Raw genomic sequence first — 19,832 nt, forward strand, 5'->3', positions numbered from 1 at the left:
CCTAGTGGCAGATCTCCTGCACCTGCCCTGACCCTTCCTCACCTCCTCCTCCCTCTACGGCCGGCAGGGCAAGTTCCCTCCCCGCATCCAGCCCCGTGGCTTCCACACCCCTTCTTGTACCGGATACAGAATCGGAGCCCACTCCCGCCTATCCGCTTCTCCTCAATACGTTCCAAACGCTCTTTTAGTTTTCTTGCACAGCGCACATTGGGAAGTTTTTCCTAAAACTTGCCCAGCAACGTGTGCGGGGCCCGCTCCATTCCAGAAGGGTTCTCGGCCCTGGGGGCGTCGTGACCACCAGGCCGGCCCGGGGGCGGTGGACTGCAGAGCTGACCCAGGCCCGGGGCCCGCGTTCAGGGGCGGTCCGCACAGGCCGCCGTCCCCGGGGAGCGCCGCGGCCTCCGCCTCCGCCTCGGCGGCCAGGCCGGCGGGTGCGGGCCCGGGCCCGGCGGTCGAGAGGGCGGCCGCCAGCAGGTGGCCCCGGGGACCGCGGCACCGCCTCCCGCCGCGCCCCTCCTCCCGGGGCCCGCACCCGCCGCCGCCCTCCTCCCCTCGGCCCGCCGCTCGGCCGCCCGCCGCGTCCCCTCAGCGCCGCCTCCCCGGCCGCCGCGTCCCCGGGGCCGCCTCCCCTCCCTCCCCCGGCCGCCGCCGCCGCCGCCGCCGCGTCAGTCCGGAGGCTGCGCCCAGCGAGCGCCCTGAGCCGCCGGCGCCCTCCGCCCGCCCCAGCGCGGCCGCCGCGGAAAGTTCCGCTTCGGATCCGCTTTGAAAAAGGAGAAATTGGACGGGGCCGGGCGTGCTCGGGAGCCGGGGGCGGCGAGGAGGAGGACGGCGCCTCTCCCCAGGCAGCTGCCTCCCGCCGCGACGAGGGCCGACGCCGCTCGGGCCGGCCGCGCGCCTTTCCTCTCCCCGCGGACCCGCGCCGCCCGCCGGCACCATGGAGTTCTCCGAGAGGAGGAGAAGCAGGAAATCGCAGAGCTTCAAACTGGGGAGCCGAGGTGAGGGGGCCGCGCCGGGGTCGGGACCCGGCTGGGGTGAAGCGTTTCGGGAGGGTCCGGACCGGGGTCCGGGATCTGGGGACCCGGGGCGACGCGGACAACCCTGGGCCCCGGGCTCCCTCGGAGGCCTCACCCCGCGGACCCCCAAACTCCCTCCCGGGCTGCGGCTGGGGGCGGGGGCCGCGGGCAAAGTTGGCGGGTGGGGTGCAGGTATGCGAACCGTAAACAGGCCCGAGGGCAGCGCCGGGGGCAGACAAAGCCTGGGCCGGGGACCCCGCGGTGCCCTCGGGGTGCGGTCGTCCTCCCGGAGGCGACGGGAAAGGTACTGGAGGCAGCGGAAGCAGCACAGCCCGACTACGAATTGTGGCCATCCTACATCTTTCCCAGCTCTGTGACTTGGATTGGAAAGGTGTTCTCGAACAGATCACTTACCGGTCAGACAAGTATCGTAAAAAAAATAATAATAAAATAAATAAATAAGATCCATCTAGTCCCTGGCGACTTAACAGGTGTACACCGCAGCCTTTGGGCTTGAGCTCTTTTATTAGAGGAGGGCGAAGTGGAATAGAGCCTTGTCTCTGTCTGTTCACCTACTTGTTAGAGTGTTTATTTTCTTGATGGGACTTTTTAAAAAAATGATGAGGACGAAGCGTAAGAACAGGCTTAAAAATATATCCGTGGAAATGCCTCGTCTCTTCTTCGGCGAGACGCAGTTGACTTTTTTCATTGTAGTGTCCACAGGTTCCAGTATGTTCAGAACCATCCTATTTCAGTGTCTTCTTTGCATCAGCTTGAGGTCAAAACAAAGCCTCAGACGTGTCTACTTTCCCTCTGGTGTCTTATCTAGCAATGGCATCCGAGTACAGAGCAAACCAAACCTGTGTTAGCAACCTCGGAAGGGGGGAAAATTAGAGGACTGTTGCAAGTCATAGAGTTTCTCAAACTAAGCTAACAGTAGTAGAGATTCCACGAAGCCTGCTTTCACTTTGTTTAGAAATGGTTTGATGATAGACATTTCAAAGATCTACTCATGTTTGTTTTCCCTCAATTTTGTTCCGATACTGCATAATGAAAAGGCCTAACATGGTTTTACCTATTGAAAATATTTGGCTCTTTCCTCTTTCTGTGTAATTTTTTTCCCCCAGCAGTGTGGAATACTCAGTGACTTGAACTTTAAAAGTCTCTCCATACACCACTAGCCTCTTGGAGTGATCTGATTCATTCAGGCATGTGGGCTGCTTTATTTGTGACCTCAGATATTGCCTTATCTTAAAGGTGACAGTAGTTCTGTAGAAATTGGCCTGGGAGGATTAAGGCCAAAAAAAAAAAAGGAAATAGCTGTTAAGGCGGCACCTATATTCTCATAGCTAAATGACCCTATTTTTTAGAAATAGAAGACTGCCAAAGCTCAGGAGCCTCTGCAGAGAGGCTTGTAAAATATGTATTTTGAAGTTTGACAGAGCTAGTTTTTCTTTTCTTTCTTTTTTTAACTTATGGGCCTGATTCTTTGCTCTGCAGGTACATTTTTAGAAAATAAACATATTAAAGTGCAGAAGCTGAATGGGAAAGATTCACTTGTGTGAAAGATGAAAATCTTGCTTTCTTATCCAAATTATGCTAGATTTGAAATAACAAATCCGTACTTGTCACGTGTACTTGCCTTTAAGCTGCTTAAAGACTGCGATTTTTCAGATAAACTGAGAAAACAGTGTCAGGCAACCCTGAAGCAATACTGTTGCTACACCTAAAAGATGGGTTGTGGAGATAAGTTTGGAAACCTCCTGGGCCAATGAATGGGCAAGATTTTTCTTTTCTTTATAAACATATTTCTCAAACGAAAGAAAAGAAGTCTAGTAATTAACATTTGTGGGCAAATTTTACTGTGTAAACAGTGATCAAGCAAAGCTGTTTTCTAAAAGTAATGTTTCAACTTTGTGTACTTTCATCAGAATAGGCAAAGTTTTTTAGAGATTGTTATTGACTTTTGTCAACTTCCGTGGTTAACTAGTTCTTGAAAATTATATAAATTAAAACAGAGATTATGATAGTCTAGATATGATGAGAGTCTAGCCTTTAGTGCTTATTTAATATCTTGCAAGTCATTAGAATTCTAATTTTTGGTTGTTTTCTCATCCCAGATTATCACCATGAGGTGTATAAGATCTCAGAATTCAGCAGCGATGTTAATGGGGAGGCCAAAGAGACACAACCCATTTTTTTAGGTAGGTTTTCATGTCAGTTAATTTCACAGCAAAGCAGTGTGGCCATTTGCAATTAGAGGGGGAAAAAAAGATTGTGCTGGAACGGGAAATGTCTGCTATTGCTGAATGTATGACATTCTTTTCAAGACCTTTTATTTTACAGATTGCCAATATATCCCTTATTAACATTGCTAAAAGTTGTAATTTCAGACATAAATGTTTATTAGTGTCTACACACAGTGCTAATTATCACTCACTCTCAGAGCCAGATGCTGAGTGTGCAGTTTCATGGCTCTGCGCTCACCCCATTTACATTGCATATTCGCTGGCATGCTTCACTGGCAATAGTTTGTGTAATTGGGGTATTACATCTTTGACATCTGGATAACAGAAATTCAATTTCCAGGAAGCTGCTATTTGTTTGGTTTTGCTTCTGCCTTGGGTGGGTTAGAGGATTAATGTTCTGTCTTATTATAATGTCCCTTCACCTCTGTGGCCTGCTTGCTAATCCTGCCATGACAAAATTAAATTAAATCTACAGTCAGAGAGCATAGGGAAAATAAAAGTGTGATTGCCGGCTTAACCACCTCTTGATGGTCCTAGGTATCACCAAGTAGCTCTACCTCATTCTTCTGGCTTTGTGTTCATTTCACATCAACTTTTTGGACTGAGAAAACAGACATGCTTTTTCCTACCTTCCTCATTCCCAGTTCACCTCAGGGAAAAAGCAGAGCAAAATCAGCATCTGAGTCCTTTGAACAAGTGTAGCTGCATGATGAATAGGTAGGTGGCCAGAAATGTTTCCACTCTTTCTAGGTGTAGGTTTTGGGATCTTACCTGTGCAGTTTGTTATTTGTAGGCCATGAGGCAAAAATTAAACTACTTAGGATTTTGCCCCTAGAGTGCAGGACCCATATGATAGGAATGGAGAGTAAATGGTGGCATTGGCTTCAACCTTCCCCATTCTGGACACACCTCTGCACACACACCACGCCCCCCCCCCCCCCCCCCCCCCCCCCCCCCCGCAGTAGGACAAGGCTTGGAAGCAACCCAACAAAGACGTGAGGACATGAGTGATTTAAAAGCAAGGGCCAGAATTGCCTTATCACTGGGAAGAGTTGATAGGACTGGGGAAGGTAGGGTTGCGGCTTAAAGCAGGCCAAGGGTGAATAGTGCTATAAATGAAAACAACAGGGAAACCTGAGGGTAGATTGTTCTGTCACCTGGATCTCTTTGTTTTGCTTGAAGGAAGAGATAGACCTGAGAATTTAGGTAAAAGAAAAGGGAAGTATTAGCACATTTTACCCAAGCCATCATCCCATTCAGATCTTTCCAGCAAGGCAGAGAGTAGTACTCCCGCCAGCACTGCTTTCGGACACCTATTTGTTGTTAAGAGATATAAAAGCCAAAATGTGAATAATCAAGTGAAATTCTGTGACCAGAAAGAATATTCCTGGATTGTACTTTTTTCAGTTCCCAAAACTTGATCAGTTGGAATTCTGTTTTTAAGTACCACTCAGTTTAGTCGTTTGAAATGAAGAATTTGTAGTCATAGCAAATTTAACAATTATCATAAAAAGTGGAACATCATGTCCTTGATTAGTTATTCTCCAAAGAAACAGGTCTCCCCCCCTTTCTGTTGTGTACTTGGAAAATAAAGATGCTATACAGTCTGATAATTTTTGTATATGAAAGAGTGGAAGCTGAAGAACAGGAAGGGTGCAAGTGCCCTGAATTCAGTAAGATGTCAACTCTCAGCAGTGGCAGACCTTAACCCCTTTCCTAGCCTAAGGTGAGGAAGACATGAGAATATCAAAGAGGGACCAGGCTTGGCATGAGTTTTCAAAGTTATTGGTCAGGAAGGCCTTAGGTATCAAGAGACAGAGGATTGAACAGCAGAGAAGTGTGCCATGGGTTATTTCCTCATTTTCTGCTTATTCTAGGGAAAAAGTGACATGATTTCCAAAGAACTTTTTTGTTTTGTGATCTCTAGGTCAATTAAGAAAAGGTACTGGAAGAACAAATGATTATACAAACATAAATTCTAAAGCAATTGGGAATAGCTGTTCTGAAATTATAAGAATGTTAATAGTGTTTTGAAATGATATTTTAAAATTAATAGTTATTCTTTTCAAAGCATAGATTTAATTATGTTTATTTTATAATATTATAAATTGTAATATTAGAGTCGTCTCATAATATTATTTATTACAGTATAGAATTTTACATAAGATTTATGATGTCTGTGGGCATTTGTCACCCAAATACCAGAAGAACTATTTGATCTGTAATTCACTGTGTTTTAAAACATAGATCTAAAGATGCTGTGTAGGATTTTCTGTGTCTTAAGATTAAAATTCATGTCACTGGATATGGTGGGGAATGCTCCACAACTTGGCAGAGTTTCCAGAATTTGGCAGAGTTTCCCACATCAAATTTACTTTTTGGAATATTTTTAGGCTGTTCAACTAACACAGTGCATCTGACATGGTAGGGCAGCTCAGTAGGTGTCCTCGCTAGTTCAATTGTAAGTGGCCTGGGTAAGTGTGCTGGGAGTCACTCTTGTATTTTTAATCTGTTAATAGTATCAAAAAAGGGCGCTTCAACCTGTGTACACTGACATCTTCAAGCTGGCTCTGATGGGAATATGATAAAGATTTGAGTACTCTTTAGGAAAACGATAACTCATTTTAATAAATTCACCAAGTATTTTATGAGAACATACGGTGAACTCAGCACTTTTCTGGAACTGGAGTGGAGTTGGGGGTAATCAGTGAAAGAGGTAGGGCAGGGACCTTCCTCTCAAGGATTAGAATACAAATTGGAAGAGAGGACATTTCAAGAAACAGTTCAGGAGCAACGTTGTTTGCGCACTTACTGTATGCAAGGCCTTGAGCTGAGAACATGAATTACCTCATTTACTCCTCATGGCAAATCTGTAGGAATTGTGGATATCCCCATTTTATAGGTAAGGCTTAGATAACCTACCACTGGCCTGTCAGTTCGGAAGCCGGAATCTAGTGCAGTATGCCTGAGCTTGAAACACCCCACTGAACCACCTGCTTCTTTGTGTGGACGGTGATTGAAAGACAAATGTCAACGGCTAAGAAAAGGAGCAGAAGCAGAGTTGGAAGGGAAAGATCAAATTCGGGGCAGGTCAGAGAGCTCTGAAAAGCCTAGACCTTGAACTATGGAGAAGGGTCCAGGAGGGAGGGTTATGCAAGCAAAGGGAGAGCCATGGCCCCATTATAATTGGGCTGTAAGTGAGGGTTGCACTTTACAGTTTAGAAAGTGCTTTCGCATCTGGTACTTCATTCAACTCTCACAGTGTACCTGTGCGGTGGTTAGGGCACCTCCTGTTGTTCCCATTTCATAGGTGGGAAGCTGAAGCTCAGCATCCAGGTACTTGCTCAGCAATAGCAGAACCTGGGCTGAATGAACCCTGGAATCCTCTCCAGAGCTCTTCACCTTCTACCCGGCACACTCAGCGATCATCAAGGAGACCTTAGGTGGTAGCAGGGCACCTTGAGAACAGTGAGTATTTTAATGTGACAAGTTATTATTCATAACAATAATATGAACATTAAATAAAATCTCTTGTTACACATTGGATTTTGGTATAGATTTGCTATTATAGTATGTACATTTGAAACATACTTATTCTTCAGATGTTCAGCCTCTCGTTCACTTATTCACTCAACAAATATTTATTGCATCCCAATTACGTGCCAGGTCCTGTTCTAGATGCTGTTTTTAATGTTCCATTCAATTATACAACTTTGAGTACAAGCAGTACTTCGAATAGTAGCCATGCTAATATGGCAGGGTCAAGAGTTCTCAATTTTTAAATCTCTTTTCAGTGGCTTTCTTGATGACAGCCACTCTCCCTAGGGTTCCCAGGATAGGGTTTTAGCTCCTAACCAAAGGTAATTCTCTCTGGAAAATTGGGCAAGTCTGTAGGTAAAACGGGAGAGTGCTTCACCTAGAGTAGAGGAGACCCCAACTTCTCACACAAGAGAGAAGCCGTCTTCTCTAAATAAAATGAGGGCCCATAAGAGAGGAGAGTAAGAGCTCCTAAGAGGCACATCCTTGGGAAGTGACAGCCTTTCACCTCTGCTCTTCCCCCAGAACCTTGGCTGCCAGCACCTCAGTACTGTGTGCTGTGTCCTGCCCTTTTCCACATTAGTTCCCTTGTTTTGTTGGTAACGTGAAGGGGTAGGGCAGAAAGCGAGAATGTCTCTTGGGTTTAGGAATGTGGTCAGTGGTAGCAGGTGTGGCTTATCAGGAGCTTCTCATGCACCAGAGCACTGTGCTGAGGGCTCCTGTATGGTGACCACTCACTGTCATGAGAAAGATTTTAGTCCCACTGTATAGATTAGGAGTCTGAGAAGCTCACAAAGTTAGCCATTGACAGCTAGGGTGCTGACCAGGACCCGTTTGTCTCCCAACCCCAAAACCATACCCTTAACTGCCCAAGAGGCTTTGTTGAATGAACTCCCATGTAGAAGTCCTAATAGATACAACTGTTGGGAGCTGGGGAATGGAACTGTCTAAGTAGCCTGAGGAGACCCAGAGCACTTCTGTCTCTCACCTTTGCAGGCATCTGCAGAACTTTCAGGGCCCCTCAGTCACAATTTAAAGTCCACTGGTCTAGATGATTTCTAGGGGTTCATGCAGCAGTAAAAATTTTATCTCCTTATAGGTCCAAAACATGGTTCCGGAACAGTCACAAGCAAAGTCAAATTGTAAAGAGCCTTTTGAGAGCACCAAGGGCTTCTTTGAATAAATGCACACACACGAATGTGTTTATATAGCCGGAGATGCAAACTTGGAGGTTCTTTGATCTCACTTATTAAAGTTTAGGAGTCAGTTGTCAGTTGGTCCTGCACTGTGGCACTTTTTCTTCTCATACTTATTTATTTAGCTCTGACTGTCTAAGTACTTTCAGTATTAGTTAGGTGATAGTTATAGCTCCACCAAGGGCCATATTTGTTACGTTTTACAAATGGGAAGCTGAACTCAGAGATGAAAGTGATTTGTCTAAGGTCATATGGTAATTACTGGTTGACTACTGTTTAAAAGCAGGCCTTTTGACACGAAGTTCTGAACTCTCTTCACTTTGTCAAAGCTGCCAGAAATCTGTGCCCCATGAGGTAACTGATCACCCTCTCTCCTGTCAGATGCTTCTCAGGGATTCTAGAATCAAATTTGAATCCCTTAATTGAGTGTTTAGAACCCTCAGTCTGACCTTAATCTGTCTCCCTGTCTCCAACTTTATGTCCACCAATCTGTTTCCCGGCAAAGCAGGACTTCTTGACATTCCAGATGTGAAAGGAGGTGCCTCTTGTTGAGAGAAAGCAGTCAGCTTTAACATGAAAAAGTCCAGGGCCTGTTTGGAAAAAAGGAGCTGAGCTTCCTGTTTCCCCTGCCCTGTCCATGGCACTTCCTAAACATGTATCTCATTTTACCCCACACCAGTTCTCAGAAGAAGGGATTGGTACTCCTGTTTCTAGGTGAGAAAAAAAAATGGATCTTTAGCAGTGGGCATCTCCCTGAGTTCACAGAGCTGTCATTAGGAACCAGGATTTGGACTCAGATCTTCATTCTGCTCTGTTATGCTGCCTGTGAGAAAGCAAGGCACTTTCTCTTCCTCCTTTTTCTGTTGGCTTTCTATTGCTAGCTTACCTTTCTACCCTATCTCCCTCTTCTCCCTTCCTTACAACATCTGCTTGTGCCTATCTAGTCTCTTTATCCTGTCTCCTATGTGCCTTCCTCCATTCTCGTCTCCTTTAATCGGGCCCTTTTCCTCCACAGTCTCCAGTCTTGTACCATGCCTCACTCCATCTGTTAAAATCCTGTCCTGTCAGCCTTTTGAGCTTAATTGGGATACTACCTAGGTCTGGAAGCTTTTGCAGTTGGTATAGCACAGTGGGGAGAAGTCAGATTTACACTCAGAAAACCTTGGTTTGAATTTTAGGTTCACTGTTGATGACATGTGGAGCAGAACTCTTGAGTGGTTTTCTTTATAGAATAATGATCTTTTAAAAAAAATTTATTAATAAAACCAATCAGTATACAACACAAACATTCTTAACGTGTGAACATTCCATACTTGGTATGCAATCAGTGGCTCACAGTATCATCACATAGTTTTATGTTCATCACCATGATCATTTCTCAGAATATTTACATCACTCCAGAAAAAGAAGGAAAAAGACAAGAGCAAAAACATACCATACCCCTTACCCTCCTTCTCATTGACCACTAGTATTTCCCTCTACCCAATTTATTTTTAACATTTCTTCCCCCTATTATTTATTTATTTTTAATCCATAGTTTTTACTCATCTATCCATACCATAGATAATAGGAGCATCAGAACAAGGTTTTCACAATCACACAGCCACTTTGCGAGAGCTATATCGTTATATAGTCATCTTAAAGAAACATGGCTACTGGAACACAGCCCTACAGTTTCAGGCACTTCCCTCTAGCCTCTCTAATACACCTTAAACTAAAAAGAGGTTATCTGTATAATGCATAAGAATTACCTCCAGGATAACCTCTCAACTCTATTTGAAGTCTTTCAGCCACTGACAGTTTATTTTGTCTCATTTCTCTCTTCTCCCTTTCAATTGAGAAAGTTTTCTCAATCCCTTGATGCTGAGTCCCAGCTCATTCTAGGATTTCATTCCCATGTAAAGAGGGGGAGGGCAGTGAGTTTGCTTGCCGTGTTGGCTGACAGAAAGGCTGCATCTGAGCAGCAAAAGAGATTCTCTGGGGGTGACTTTTAGGCCTAGTTTTAAATAGGCTTAGCCTACGCTTTGTGGGGATATATTTCATACGAATAAACCCCAAGATTAAAGGTTTGGCCTTTTGATTTTGTTATCCTTACTGCTTGTGAGATATCAGGCCTCCAAATGTGGAAGTTGAATTTTCCCTCTTTCTCACCATTCCCCCAAGGGGACTTTGCAAATACTTTTTTATTCACTGTTCAAATTACTCTGGGATTTATCAGGGCATCATTCTGGACAAATCTACAAAATCTCATGCCCTATTCAAGGGTTCATGTACTTATGGTGTTCAGTTAAACTATCCTATATGTATATTAGGAGATGCACTAGTCAATTTATAAATTTTGTACCAAATTAAAAAAACATTTTTTTTTAGTCTCTCACACATAAGTTAAAGTTTTAAAATATGAATTGCCATCTGTTTTCAACACCCTGCAATATTGATATTCCTTTGTTCTTCCTTATGCAAGAACATTTTTTAATTTGTACATTTAGTCACTATCATTATACACTCTAGGGATTTCCTCCTCCCTCTATCATTCTCCCATTCAGCTTCATACAGTGTACTAATATTATTGTATTACAGTTAGGTAGTATTGTGCTATCCATTTCTGAATTTTTACGATCAGTACTGTTGCATAATCAGTATCCCTTTAGCTTGTATTCCCCAATATCTACTCTATTTCTATCTCCTGATGGTCTCAGTTCTTAACTGAAATTCATTCATTAATGTTAGTTCGTATGATAGTCCTTTTGTTTCTGGCTAATCTCATTCAGCATAATATCCTCAAGGTCCATCCATACTTCATAATTTTATTCTGTTTTACAGCTGTATAATATTCCATCGTATGTATATACCACAGCTTGTTTAGCCACTCATCTGTTGATGGACGTTTGGGTTGTTTCCATCTCTTGGCAATTGTAAATAATGCTGCTATAAACATTGGTGTGCACATGTCCATTTGTGCCCTTGCCCTCATGTCCTCTGAGTAGATACCTAGCAAGGTATTGCCGGTTCATATGGCAGTTCTCTACTTAGCTTATTGAGGAACTGGCAAAGTCCCTTCCACAGTGGTTGTACCATTTGACATTCCCACCAACAGTGGTTAAGTGTGCCTCTTTTTCCACATCTTCTCTAGCACTTGTCGTTTTCTGTTTTATTGATAATGGCTATTATCAATGCCTGGTGGGTGTGAGATGATATCTCATTGTAGTTTTGATTCGCATTTCCCTAATAGCCATGAAGTTGAGCATCTTTTCATGTGCCTTTTGGCCATTTGTATTTCCTCTTCTGAGAAGTGTCTGTTCATGTCTTTTGCCCATTTTGCAATTGGCTTGTTTGTCTTTTTGCTGTTGAGTTGAACAATCTCTTTAGATATTCCGGATACTAGACCCTTACCTGATACACCATTTCCAAATATTACCTCCCGTTGTGTAGGCTGTCTTTTTACTTTCTTGACAAAGTTCTTTGATGCACAAAAGTGTTTAATTTTGGGGAGTTCCCATTTATCTATTTCCTTCTTCAATGCTTGTGCTATGGGCCTAAGATCTAGGAAACTACCTCCTATTATAAGATTTATATTTCTCTACATTTTCTTCTAACAGTTTTATGGTCTTAGAACTAATGTTTAGATCTTTGATCCATTTTGAGTTTATTTTTGTATAGGGTATGAGATATAGATCCTCCTTCATTCTTTTGCATGTGGATATCCAGTTCTCTAGGCACCATTTATTGAAGAGACTGTAGAATAATGATCTTGATCCTAACCACCTCATCAGGTTCTCCCATAGCACATGGGAAATACTATGTGCTAAGGCATTTCTTCAACCTGGAAAACACTGCGTTCTCAGTCTTCTTCCAAGTTACAGATTGCCTTTTCCTCTGAAAACCTCAGAACAGAATAATAACTTGTGTTATATGTCACATGCCATGTATTACCTGATATTTACTTATTTTTGCGAGTGGCTTTAGTACGCTCCAGGTGGCCATGCAGGGGCCTTCCTCACTGTGCCCATTGCCATGTGGAAGTGTGACTGTTTGCACTATGTCCTCTGACATGAGTTGGGAGATCCTAGAGCGCAGATGAGACCTGGGAGCACTTAGCACAGTGTTAATGTTCATAAAGAGGTACTCAAAGAAGAGGTTCCTCAGATATTTTTTATTTAAATGCATGAATATCTTAGACACTGTTGAATAGGTCTCTGAAGATTTGTTTTAAGATAAAGTGCTATGTTGAACTTTCAGAGAAATTTAGTGAGATAAACTAAAATATGCCTCATCTAACTTGGAGAAGCATCTGTAGTATACTAAACGAGAGTAGACAGTTGGGATTTTTTGTCTTGAATTTTGAAGCACATCTTTTTTTAAAAAATTTTTGTTGAGATATCTTTATGCACCATACTATCCACCTAAAGTGTACAATCAGTGGCTCACAGTATCATCACATAGTTGTGTTTTCATCATCATAACCATTTTTAGAACATTTGCATCACTCTAGAAAAAGAAATAAAAAGGAAAGACCCATATATCCCATATCCCTTACCCTTCCCTCTCCTTGACCACTAGTATTGCAATCTACCCCATTTTTTTACCCATTATCTCCTACCCCCACCATTATTTTTTTTTTGTCTTTATTCTTTTACTCATCTCTTCATATTCTCGATAAAAGGAGCATCATCCACAAGGTTTTCACAATCACTCGGTCACATTGTAAAAGCTATATAGTTATACATTTTCTAAACTGATGATGACCAAATCATTAAAAAAATATATCTCCACAAAGGGCAGAATCTAAGGAAAGTGGTGATAATTTAGCCTCTCTGGTTCCCATGGGAATATAGATTTTACATTTGAGATAAAATAGTGTGGCCAGATATACAATAAAATAAAAATCTTGGAGCAGTGTGTTTTATGTCTCAAAGTTAAAAATAAATGATGTAGGACATTGACACAGGAAGTCTGTTTTTCTCACAAGTAACAGATTATCGGAGAGGCGTCTACCTGGAGAGGAATGCATCTGCAGTTGCAGGAAGAGGTGGGCTGGGAAGAGTTGTGAACCCTGACTACAGTGGTTACTTTGGGTTCTTAAAGTGTTGGGAAGTTGCTCCCCAGTTTGAAAGTCTTCAGTGCCTATTGCTTTCAGGTGAAGAACCAAACTCTCTAGCCTGACAGATAAGGCCCTGCATGAACTGAAACCTGTCTATTTTTCAGGCTGATTTCGTGTACTTTCCTTGTCACAGCCTTCCTCCCTCATGCTTTAGCCATAATAAACCCCTTTTAATTCGGGAATGGAATGAGCCCTACTTCTCATGTGTAAGCCATACACACTCATGCTTCAATAGCTGCACAACACCTGCTTCTGCTTGGGAGCTATGCTTCTATCCATCCTCCCTGTTGGCTCTGAGCTTTCAGGCTCCAAGTTGCTATAACTTTCTTTAGCTAGTCTTGTCTCATCCCCCCCCACCCCCACCCTTTACCCTTCTACAGCATCATCAAAGCAAAGGAATTACTAGTTAGCTAATATATCTCTCCTTCAGGATTGTAAACGCCCTAAGGACTATTTCTGCTTCCCCACTGCCTAGCACTGTGCTAGCCATAGGACAAACCTCAGTACATGCCAATGAATGCATAAGGGGTTCAATATTAAATTTGATATAAAGTGGTGGACTCTGCTGGTCTCTGTGTAGAAAGATCTGAACTACCTTTGTCTGTATGATCCTTTATTTATCCCTCTGGTCTCAACTTGAAGTCCTTCAGGGAAGGCTTTGTTTTAAAGGCCTATTCTATTCCCAGTGCACAGTTCCTGACATACTGTAGAGCCACACTATTTTTGAATAAATGAATGCTTACCATGTTCAACATGTTGAAACTTAAGTTACTACCCTTTATCCGCTGCTCTGAGTGGATTTTCAAGTGAGATGTTTTCTTATGCAGGGCTGCCCTATGCATTACATGAGGTTTTGTTCCCAGGCTCTAAGTGATGGTAGCATAAATGTACATAAACGTCAGGAGCACCCCATCTAGTCTAGTCATTATGACTTTCAAAGATACTCTGCATAGGCAACCCTGCATGAACCCTGTCTATTGCTTGGTCTATAGCAGGCTGTATTAGTTAGGGTTCTCTAGAGAAACAGAATCAACAGGAAATATCCATAAATATAAGATTTATAAAAGTGTCTCACGTGACTGTGGGAACAAAGAGTCCAAAATCCATAGGGTAGGCTGTGACGCTGATGCTCTGATGGAGGGTATAGATGAGCTCCACAGGAGAGCTCACCAGCCGAAGCAGGAAAAGAGAAACTGTCTCTTCTGAATCCTCCTTGGAAGCATTCCATTGATTAGATTAAATGTCACTCATTGCAGAAAATACTCCCCTTGGCTGATTACAAATGGAGTCAGCTGTTGATGCAGCCAGCATGATCATGATTTAATTCTATGAAATGTCCTCATAGCAACAGATAGGCCAGCACTTGCCCAATCAAATGGGTACCACCACCTGACCAAATTGACACATGAACCTGACCATGACACAGGCCACGGTGGTAGGCTCAGATATTGTGTGGGCAATTTAGCTTTAAACAGAAAAAAAAATTCCATTGCCAAGGATGGAGCACCCTCCCCTGTCAGGTGTCTCACAGATGCTAGTATGTAGGGGGAGCAAATGAGAGGCTCCACAGGCAAATTCAGCTCATCACCATATCTTTGAAGGAGATCAAAGGGCGCATCCCATTGGCAGTCAGTTTCTGTGCCTCCCTCCTGTACAAAGGACTACTTATTAAACATGCCTTCTTGAGAGTATATTTTAAAGTCATTAGGAAGTTTAGACAGATTTCTTTTCACTGTTTCAGACACTCAGTATCCTTGTAAATAAGAATCCCTAAAATTATTTTCTTAGTATTGCAATTTTTTTTCAAACATGTAGAAATATACTGTTATTTGCAGTCCTAGGGTTTTATGATGTTTTTTACTTGGAAATCAAATTCTGTATCTGAAAGGTTAATGGGGAAAACTAATTATACTATCTGGTAACCAAATGTGTGATGAGACATTTGTCTCTGTAATTAACAGCGAGGAACTTTTATGGTTTCATAAAATCAAATGCTGCATAGAGGATTCTCTGAGCATTTGTTTCGATAAGGTGTCCAAAACAGAGATGCTTATGGATGATATAAAGTTGAGCTGAGATGGAATGCAGGTGCCTGTGCCTCTCACGGTATTTCTCATTGTTGGAATGGAAGCCAGATGATTAATAACTTTACTTTGTCATGATAAAATAAGTAATGTGTTCTTGGAATAGCGGTATGGTACATAAGTTACTCAGTAATTCCAAGAATTTATTCTGTTCCAGAATTATATCCTTAACAATGTATTTTTACAGAAAAAGTTGACGCAATATAAGACTATGAAGTTACTTGTATGTTTAATGGAACTATATCTCATATATTCATATATGGCTTTACGCCTACATAGAAATGTAAAAAAAAAATTGCAAGGTTAAGGTACAACTTAAAACTGAAAAATCAGGAGATGCAAAAGTTAAGGTTCTTGTGTTAATATTAACTCATTCTCATTGCACATATATAATTTTTTCTATTACTAGCAAGACTTGAATGGGTTCCTTAATATGCACTGTGTGAAATATGGCTACAAAGGGCTTGCTGCCGGAGTGTGAGCTCGAGCATTTCTCCCTAAGTTTAGTGTTCCACTGTTTAACTCGACTTTGGAGCAGCAAGGCATACATGGCCCAGATCTGATCCATCTTCCTTTTGTTTAATTTGGTCATTCGGGGCAAAAGTAGTTGTCTCATATGTTAGGGAGGGGAAACTGTCCCCCTTCTGCCAGCTTTGATGAACTAGGAAGAGGATGAAGATAAAATATGATCCTTCTGGAAAGCATTTATAAGAAAACATTCAAGGGCAGGCCACGGTGGCTCAGCAGGCAAGAATGCTTGCCTGACATGCCAGAGGACCTGGGTTCAATTCCCGGTGCCTGCCCATGTAAAAAAAAAAAAAGCATTCAAATAGAACAGTGGTCTTGCCAGATCTGGAGGATTAAGGAAAAGAACCCTTGGGGTAGTGATGACATGTTAGCTGAGACCTCAAGGATGAGTATGGAGGTGGAGAGAGGGGGCAGAAGTGTGCTTGGAGGCCAGAAAGTGAGAGCCCTTCTGAAAAACTAAAAGGACTTCATGATGTCCAGGGCAGAGGGTCTCTGACTGCCACTAATTAGATTCTGATTTAATTGTTTTGAAGTGAGGCCTGAGCACTGGTATATATTAGAAGTTCTCCAGGTGAATTAATGTGCAGCATGAGCGAAGGAACCAGTATGGAACAAGGAGGAGTTGAGGCAAGAGCCTAGCAGCAGACATGGACCCAGAGGCCAGAGGGCCAGGACCTTGTGAGCCTGTTGGTGTGGAGCTCTATCCTAAGCATTTTGGCATCCTAAGATGGTGTGTGATGGAATCGGACTGACAGTTTAGAAAGATCACTCTGGCTTCAGGGTGGCATATAGATTGGAGGGGGAGGGCTTTTGGCACTACCCATCAAGTGATAATGGGAATGGAGGTGGAGAGAAGTGGAGGGGGTCAGAAGTAATTTAAGAGCTATAATAAACAGGACTCAGTGATTAATTTGCTGTGGAAAGGAGGCGAAGTGGGATAATTTCTGGGTTTCTGACTTGGACATAGTTGGTGTCATTTGTTATGGCTTGGTAATGGTCTGGAAAGATATACATTATGGATATGATTTTAAGGTTAATTTTGAAATGTCCAGAAGGCAATTGAATATGTAAATGCGGGGCCCTGAGGTGAGGTCTAGGTGGGAGGCTAGATTGGAGAGTCCCCATATGTAGATGATCAGATATGGAGTATATATATGTTGTGGGTTCTAGAGCATCATGAAAAATGCAGTTCTATCTGTAAAGCATGTTCAGAAGTTTGAAAGCCACTTATTTCAGCCATCAGTACCTTGCCCCTAGAGCTTAGGTTTATTTAGGGAAACTACCACTTCACAGGTGCCTTTGGATTGAAAGTTAGCAGAGTTTCTTGAGATCTTTGGAAGAAAAAGGCACTGTGTTGGATCCCTTTTTATCATCGTTAATATTCTTTACATTGGAGATGAAACTGTGCAGCAGCGTGTGTATTTAACTTTCAGTATTTTAGAAATTAAAATGAAGTGTAAAGCAGTGGGTACCTCATTATGTTCATATTAGCTGATTTATTTGTGTAAATTAGCATCTCAGTAGGGAAGGGAGATTTGCTATTCTGTATTGGGGTTCTTTTAGAAGTTTTCTGTACAGTGTGGCAAAGGATCAGCATTTTAAGTTATATTGAAAAGAGCTGTTTTTTTTCAAACAGCAAGTTATGAAATGTTATCTTTTATGGTGTAAAGGCAAGATTTTGATTATAATATTGTATGAATTTTGAAGTACCTCTTAATCTCCAATCTTCTTATATTTTCCCATGTATACAGTCAGCCTTTGAAGACTTTTGCTTTATGTTTCAAAAAAGCATGAACACTATTGCATTCTTATTGCACATTTTCCAAGTTTTAATCTTTGGCTTTTGTAGAACCAATAAGATTCACATGATTCAAGTTTCCAATTCAAAAGGAAATATCTAAACCCCATTCTTCTTGATTCAATGCAATGCAATTAAGTCTGAGTCCTAAAAACAAAATATATTTATTTTAGAACAATTATTATGCAAAGTCTACTCTTAGGAATGGTTTTGGGATTTGGTTCATCATAGTTGAGAGCAAATAAAATGATTTGCATTCATTTTACCATAATAAAGATAGTTTGGTTCATCGATTTCATTGATTTCTCTCATGTGTGTTAACCTAACTAGGTGGTTAAGGTGCTAACTAGTTTAAACAGCACCCAGCACATGTCATGACAGCTTCCTAGATACCATACAGCTTGATGGTCTTGTGAATAGGGTCCTTCCTGCCATTTGGCTAGCTATTTGAGTTGTGAAAAAATGGGACCTCGGAGCCTGACAGATCCAGTTCAGAAAATGTAAACATCCATGCTCCTGACTCTTAGCTTGTTATCAGGATTAACTATAGGGAGAGCGTTTGGCACATAGAAAGTGCTCCATAAATGGTGGTTTTAATGCATTTCACAGCCCCTCCCCCAATATTTCCAAATACCTTAAAAAAAAAAAAGAAAGACATGATTTGTAAGCAGTTTCAAGAGAAAATGATCATAGGCATGTTTCCAGGGGTTGCATATCCTACACACCTTGACAACCTCTTTTCTCAGCTTTCTTAGGCTATCTCTAGCCACCTTTTACTTGTTCCTGCTCCACTTCACCCTTATTGGGTCATGTTATGAAAGATATTTCCATGTCCAAAGCTGCCACTATTAGCTGCCTTATACTCAACTTCAGAATACCAAAGGAAAAAGATTTACATAATTCCTCTAGAGTAATTTATTCTTCAAAAAAGTAACATCATTTCAAAGCAGTATTTAAAGTTAAAATTTATAAACTTGACAATGAGCTATGAAGTAAAAAACGTGAAAGCTCACTTCCTGATCACACCCTCTAGAGATAACCACTATTAATGATAGTGTGTAAGTATATATGTATATCTATTTTACAAAAAAAGAAAATGGAATGATGCTATATAAATGCTTTTTTTGGTAACTGAGTTTCCATTTATTCCACGTGTATCAAATGCCTATAGTGTCCCAGGCAGAGTGAAGTCCTGGGTGTCTGATGGTGAAGGAACTAATCTGCACTCCATGCACATACTTCCAAATGACTACATAAGGGTCTATTTCATTTTTTCCAGGTATTTAAAGATATGCCATGATTTTGCTACAGAGATATATTGTAATTTGTTTATTTAATCCCCTCTTGATGAATATTTAGTTTCTACATTTTCACTGACAAAATAATGCAATTAATATTCTTGTAGATGTGTCATGGGTTTTTATTTGACTATAGGATAAATTCTTATAAGTGGATTTGCCAGATTTCACTCCAGAAAGGTTTTGCCAAATTAAACCCCTCAGCAGCAGCCTATGAAAGTAACTGTAACATCATGCCTTCACCAAAAATGGGCATTGTGAATCTATAGTCTTTACAAGATTAATATACAAAGAATTTCACGTTGTTTAATTTTCATTACATTTACAAATAATAAGATTAAGAGATTTAATACATTTATTGATCATTTATTTCTCCTACAAATGACATGTTTAGGGCCTTAACCCATTTTTTTCTATTAAGAGTATTCATCTTTTTATAGATTTATAAAGGCTCTTCTGTTCATTCGAAAGTTTAATTATTTGGCTTGATTATTATTATTATTATTATTTTGTATGCTGTATGGCAGGGTCCCATGTGAGTATCCCATTAGTGTAGCACCATTTGTTGAATTTTTGTTTGTTTGCTTGCTTGTTTGTTTGTTTTGGGAAGTGCATGGGCTGGGAATAGAATCCAGATCTCCCATATGGCAAGAGAGAATTCTACCACTGAACTATCCTTGCACCCCCTGGCTTGATTATTTTATAGCATTACTTGAAGTGGTGATTTCAGATCTCTTCACTTAATGGTGGATAGAATTACACATCATAGGTACATTCATTTAGATAGCCATGTTATATTTATTACAAAATATGTTAGTTTTCCATGGTATAAGAATATCCAGGGGAGAGATAAATAGATAAGTTCTTTGAATTAGTTCGTTAATTCTAGTTGCGTCTTATCACTCTCTTATGAAGAACCCTCCTTGATTTCCTGACGCTTTCAGAATAAAATCCAACTTCATGGTCCTTTTTTTTTTTTTAACTTTTTATTTTGAAATAATTTCAAACTTACAGAACAGTTACAAAAA

The 19,832-nt window shown here is 41.5% G+C and overlaps 1 protein-coding gene across 5 annotated transcripts in view; it reads left to right on the top strand.

Moving 5' to 3' along the window:
• The first annotated feature begins 867 nt into the window (after positions 1-867).
• Positions 868-19,832, top strand: part of BEND7 (BEN domain containing 7) — a 128,428-nt gene continuing 109,463 nt past the window's right edge. The window contains exons 1-2 of one of the 5 annotated variants that reach the window (XM_077169388.1): positions 868-995; positions 3,134-3,217. In XM_077169388.1, the coding sequence (XP_077025503.1) occupies positions 935-995; positions 3,134-3,217 (145 nt within the window). In that variant the 5' untranslated portion in view covers positions 868-934. Of the gene's footprint in view, positions 996-3,133; positions 3,218-5,382; positions 6,731-19,832 lie in introns of those variants that run through there. The other 4 variants (XM_077169389.1, XM_077169392.1, XM_077169390.1 and 1 more) reach the window with 4 other exon arrangements.

This window comes from Tamandua tetradactyla, chromosome 7 (genome assembly GCF_023851605.1).
Source record: "Tamandua tetradactyla isolate mTamTet1 chromosome 7, mTamTet1.pri, whole genome shotgun sequence".
NCBI classification, from domain to species: domain Eukaryota; kingdom Metazoa; phylum Chordata; class Mammalia; order Pilosa; family Myrmecophagidae; genus Tamandua; species Tamandua tetradactyla.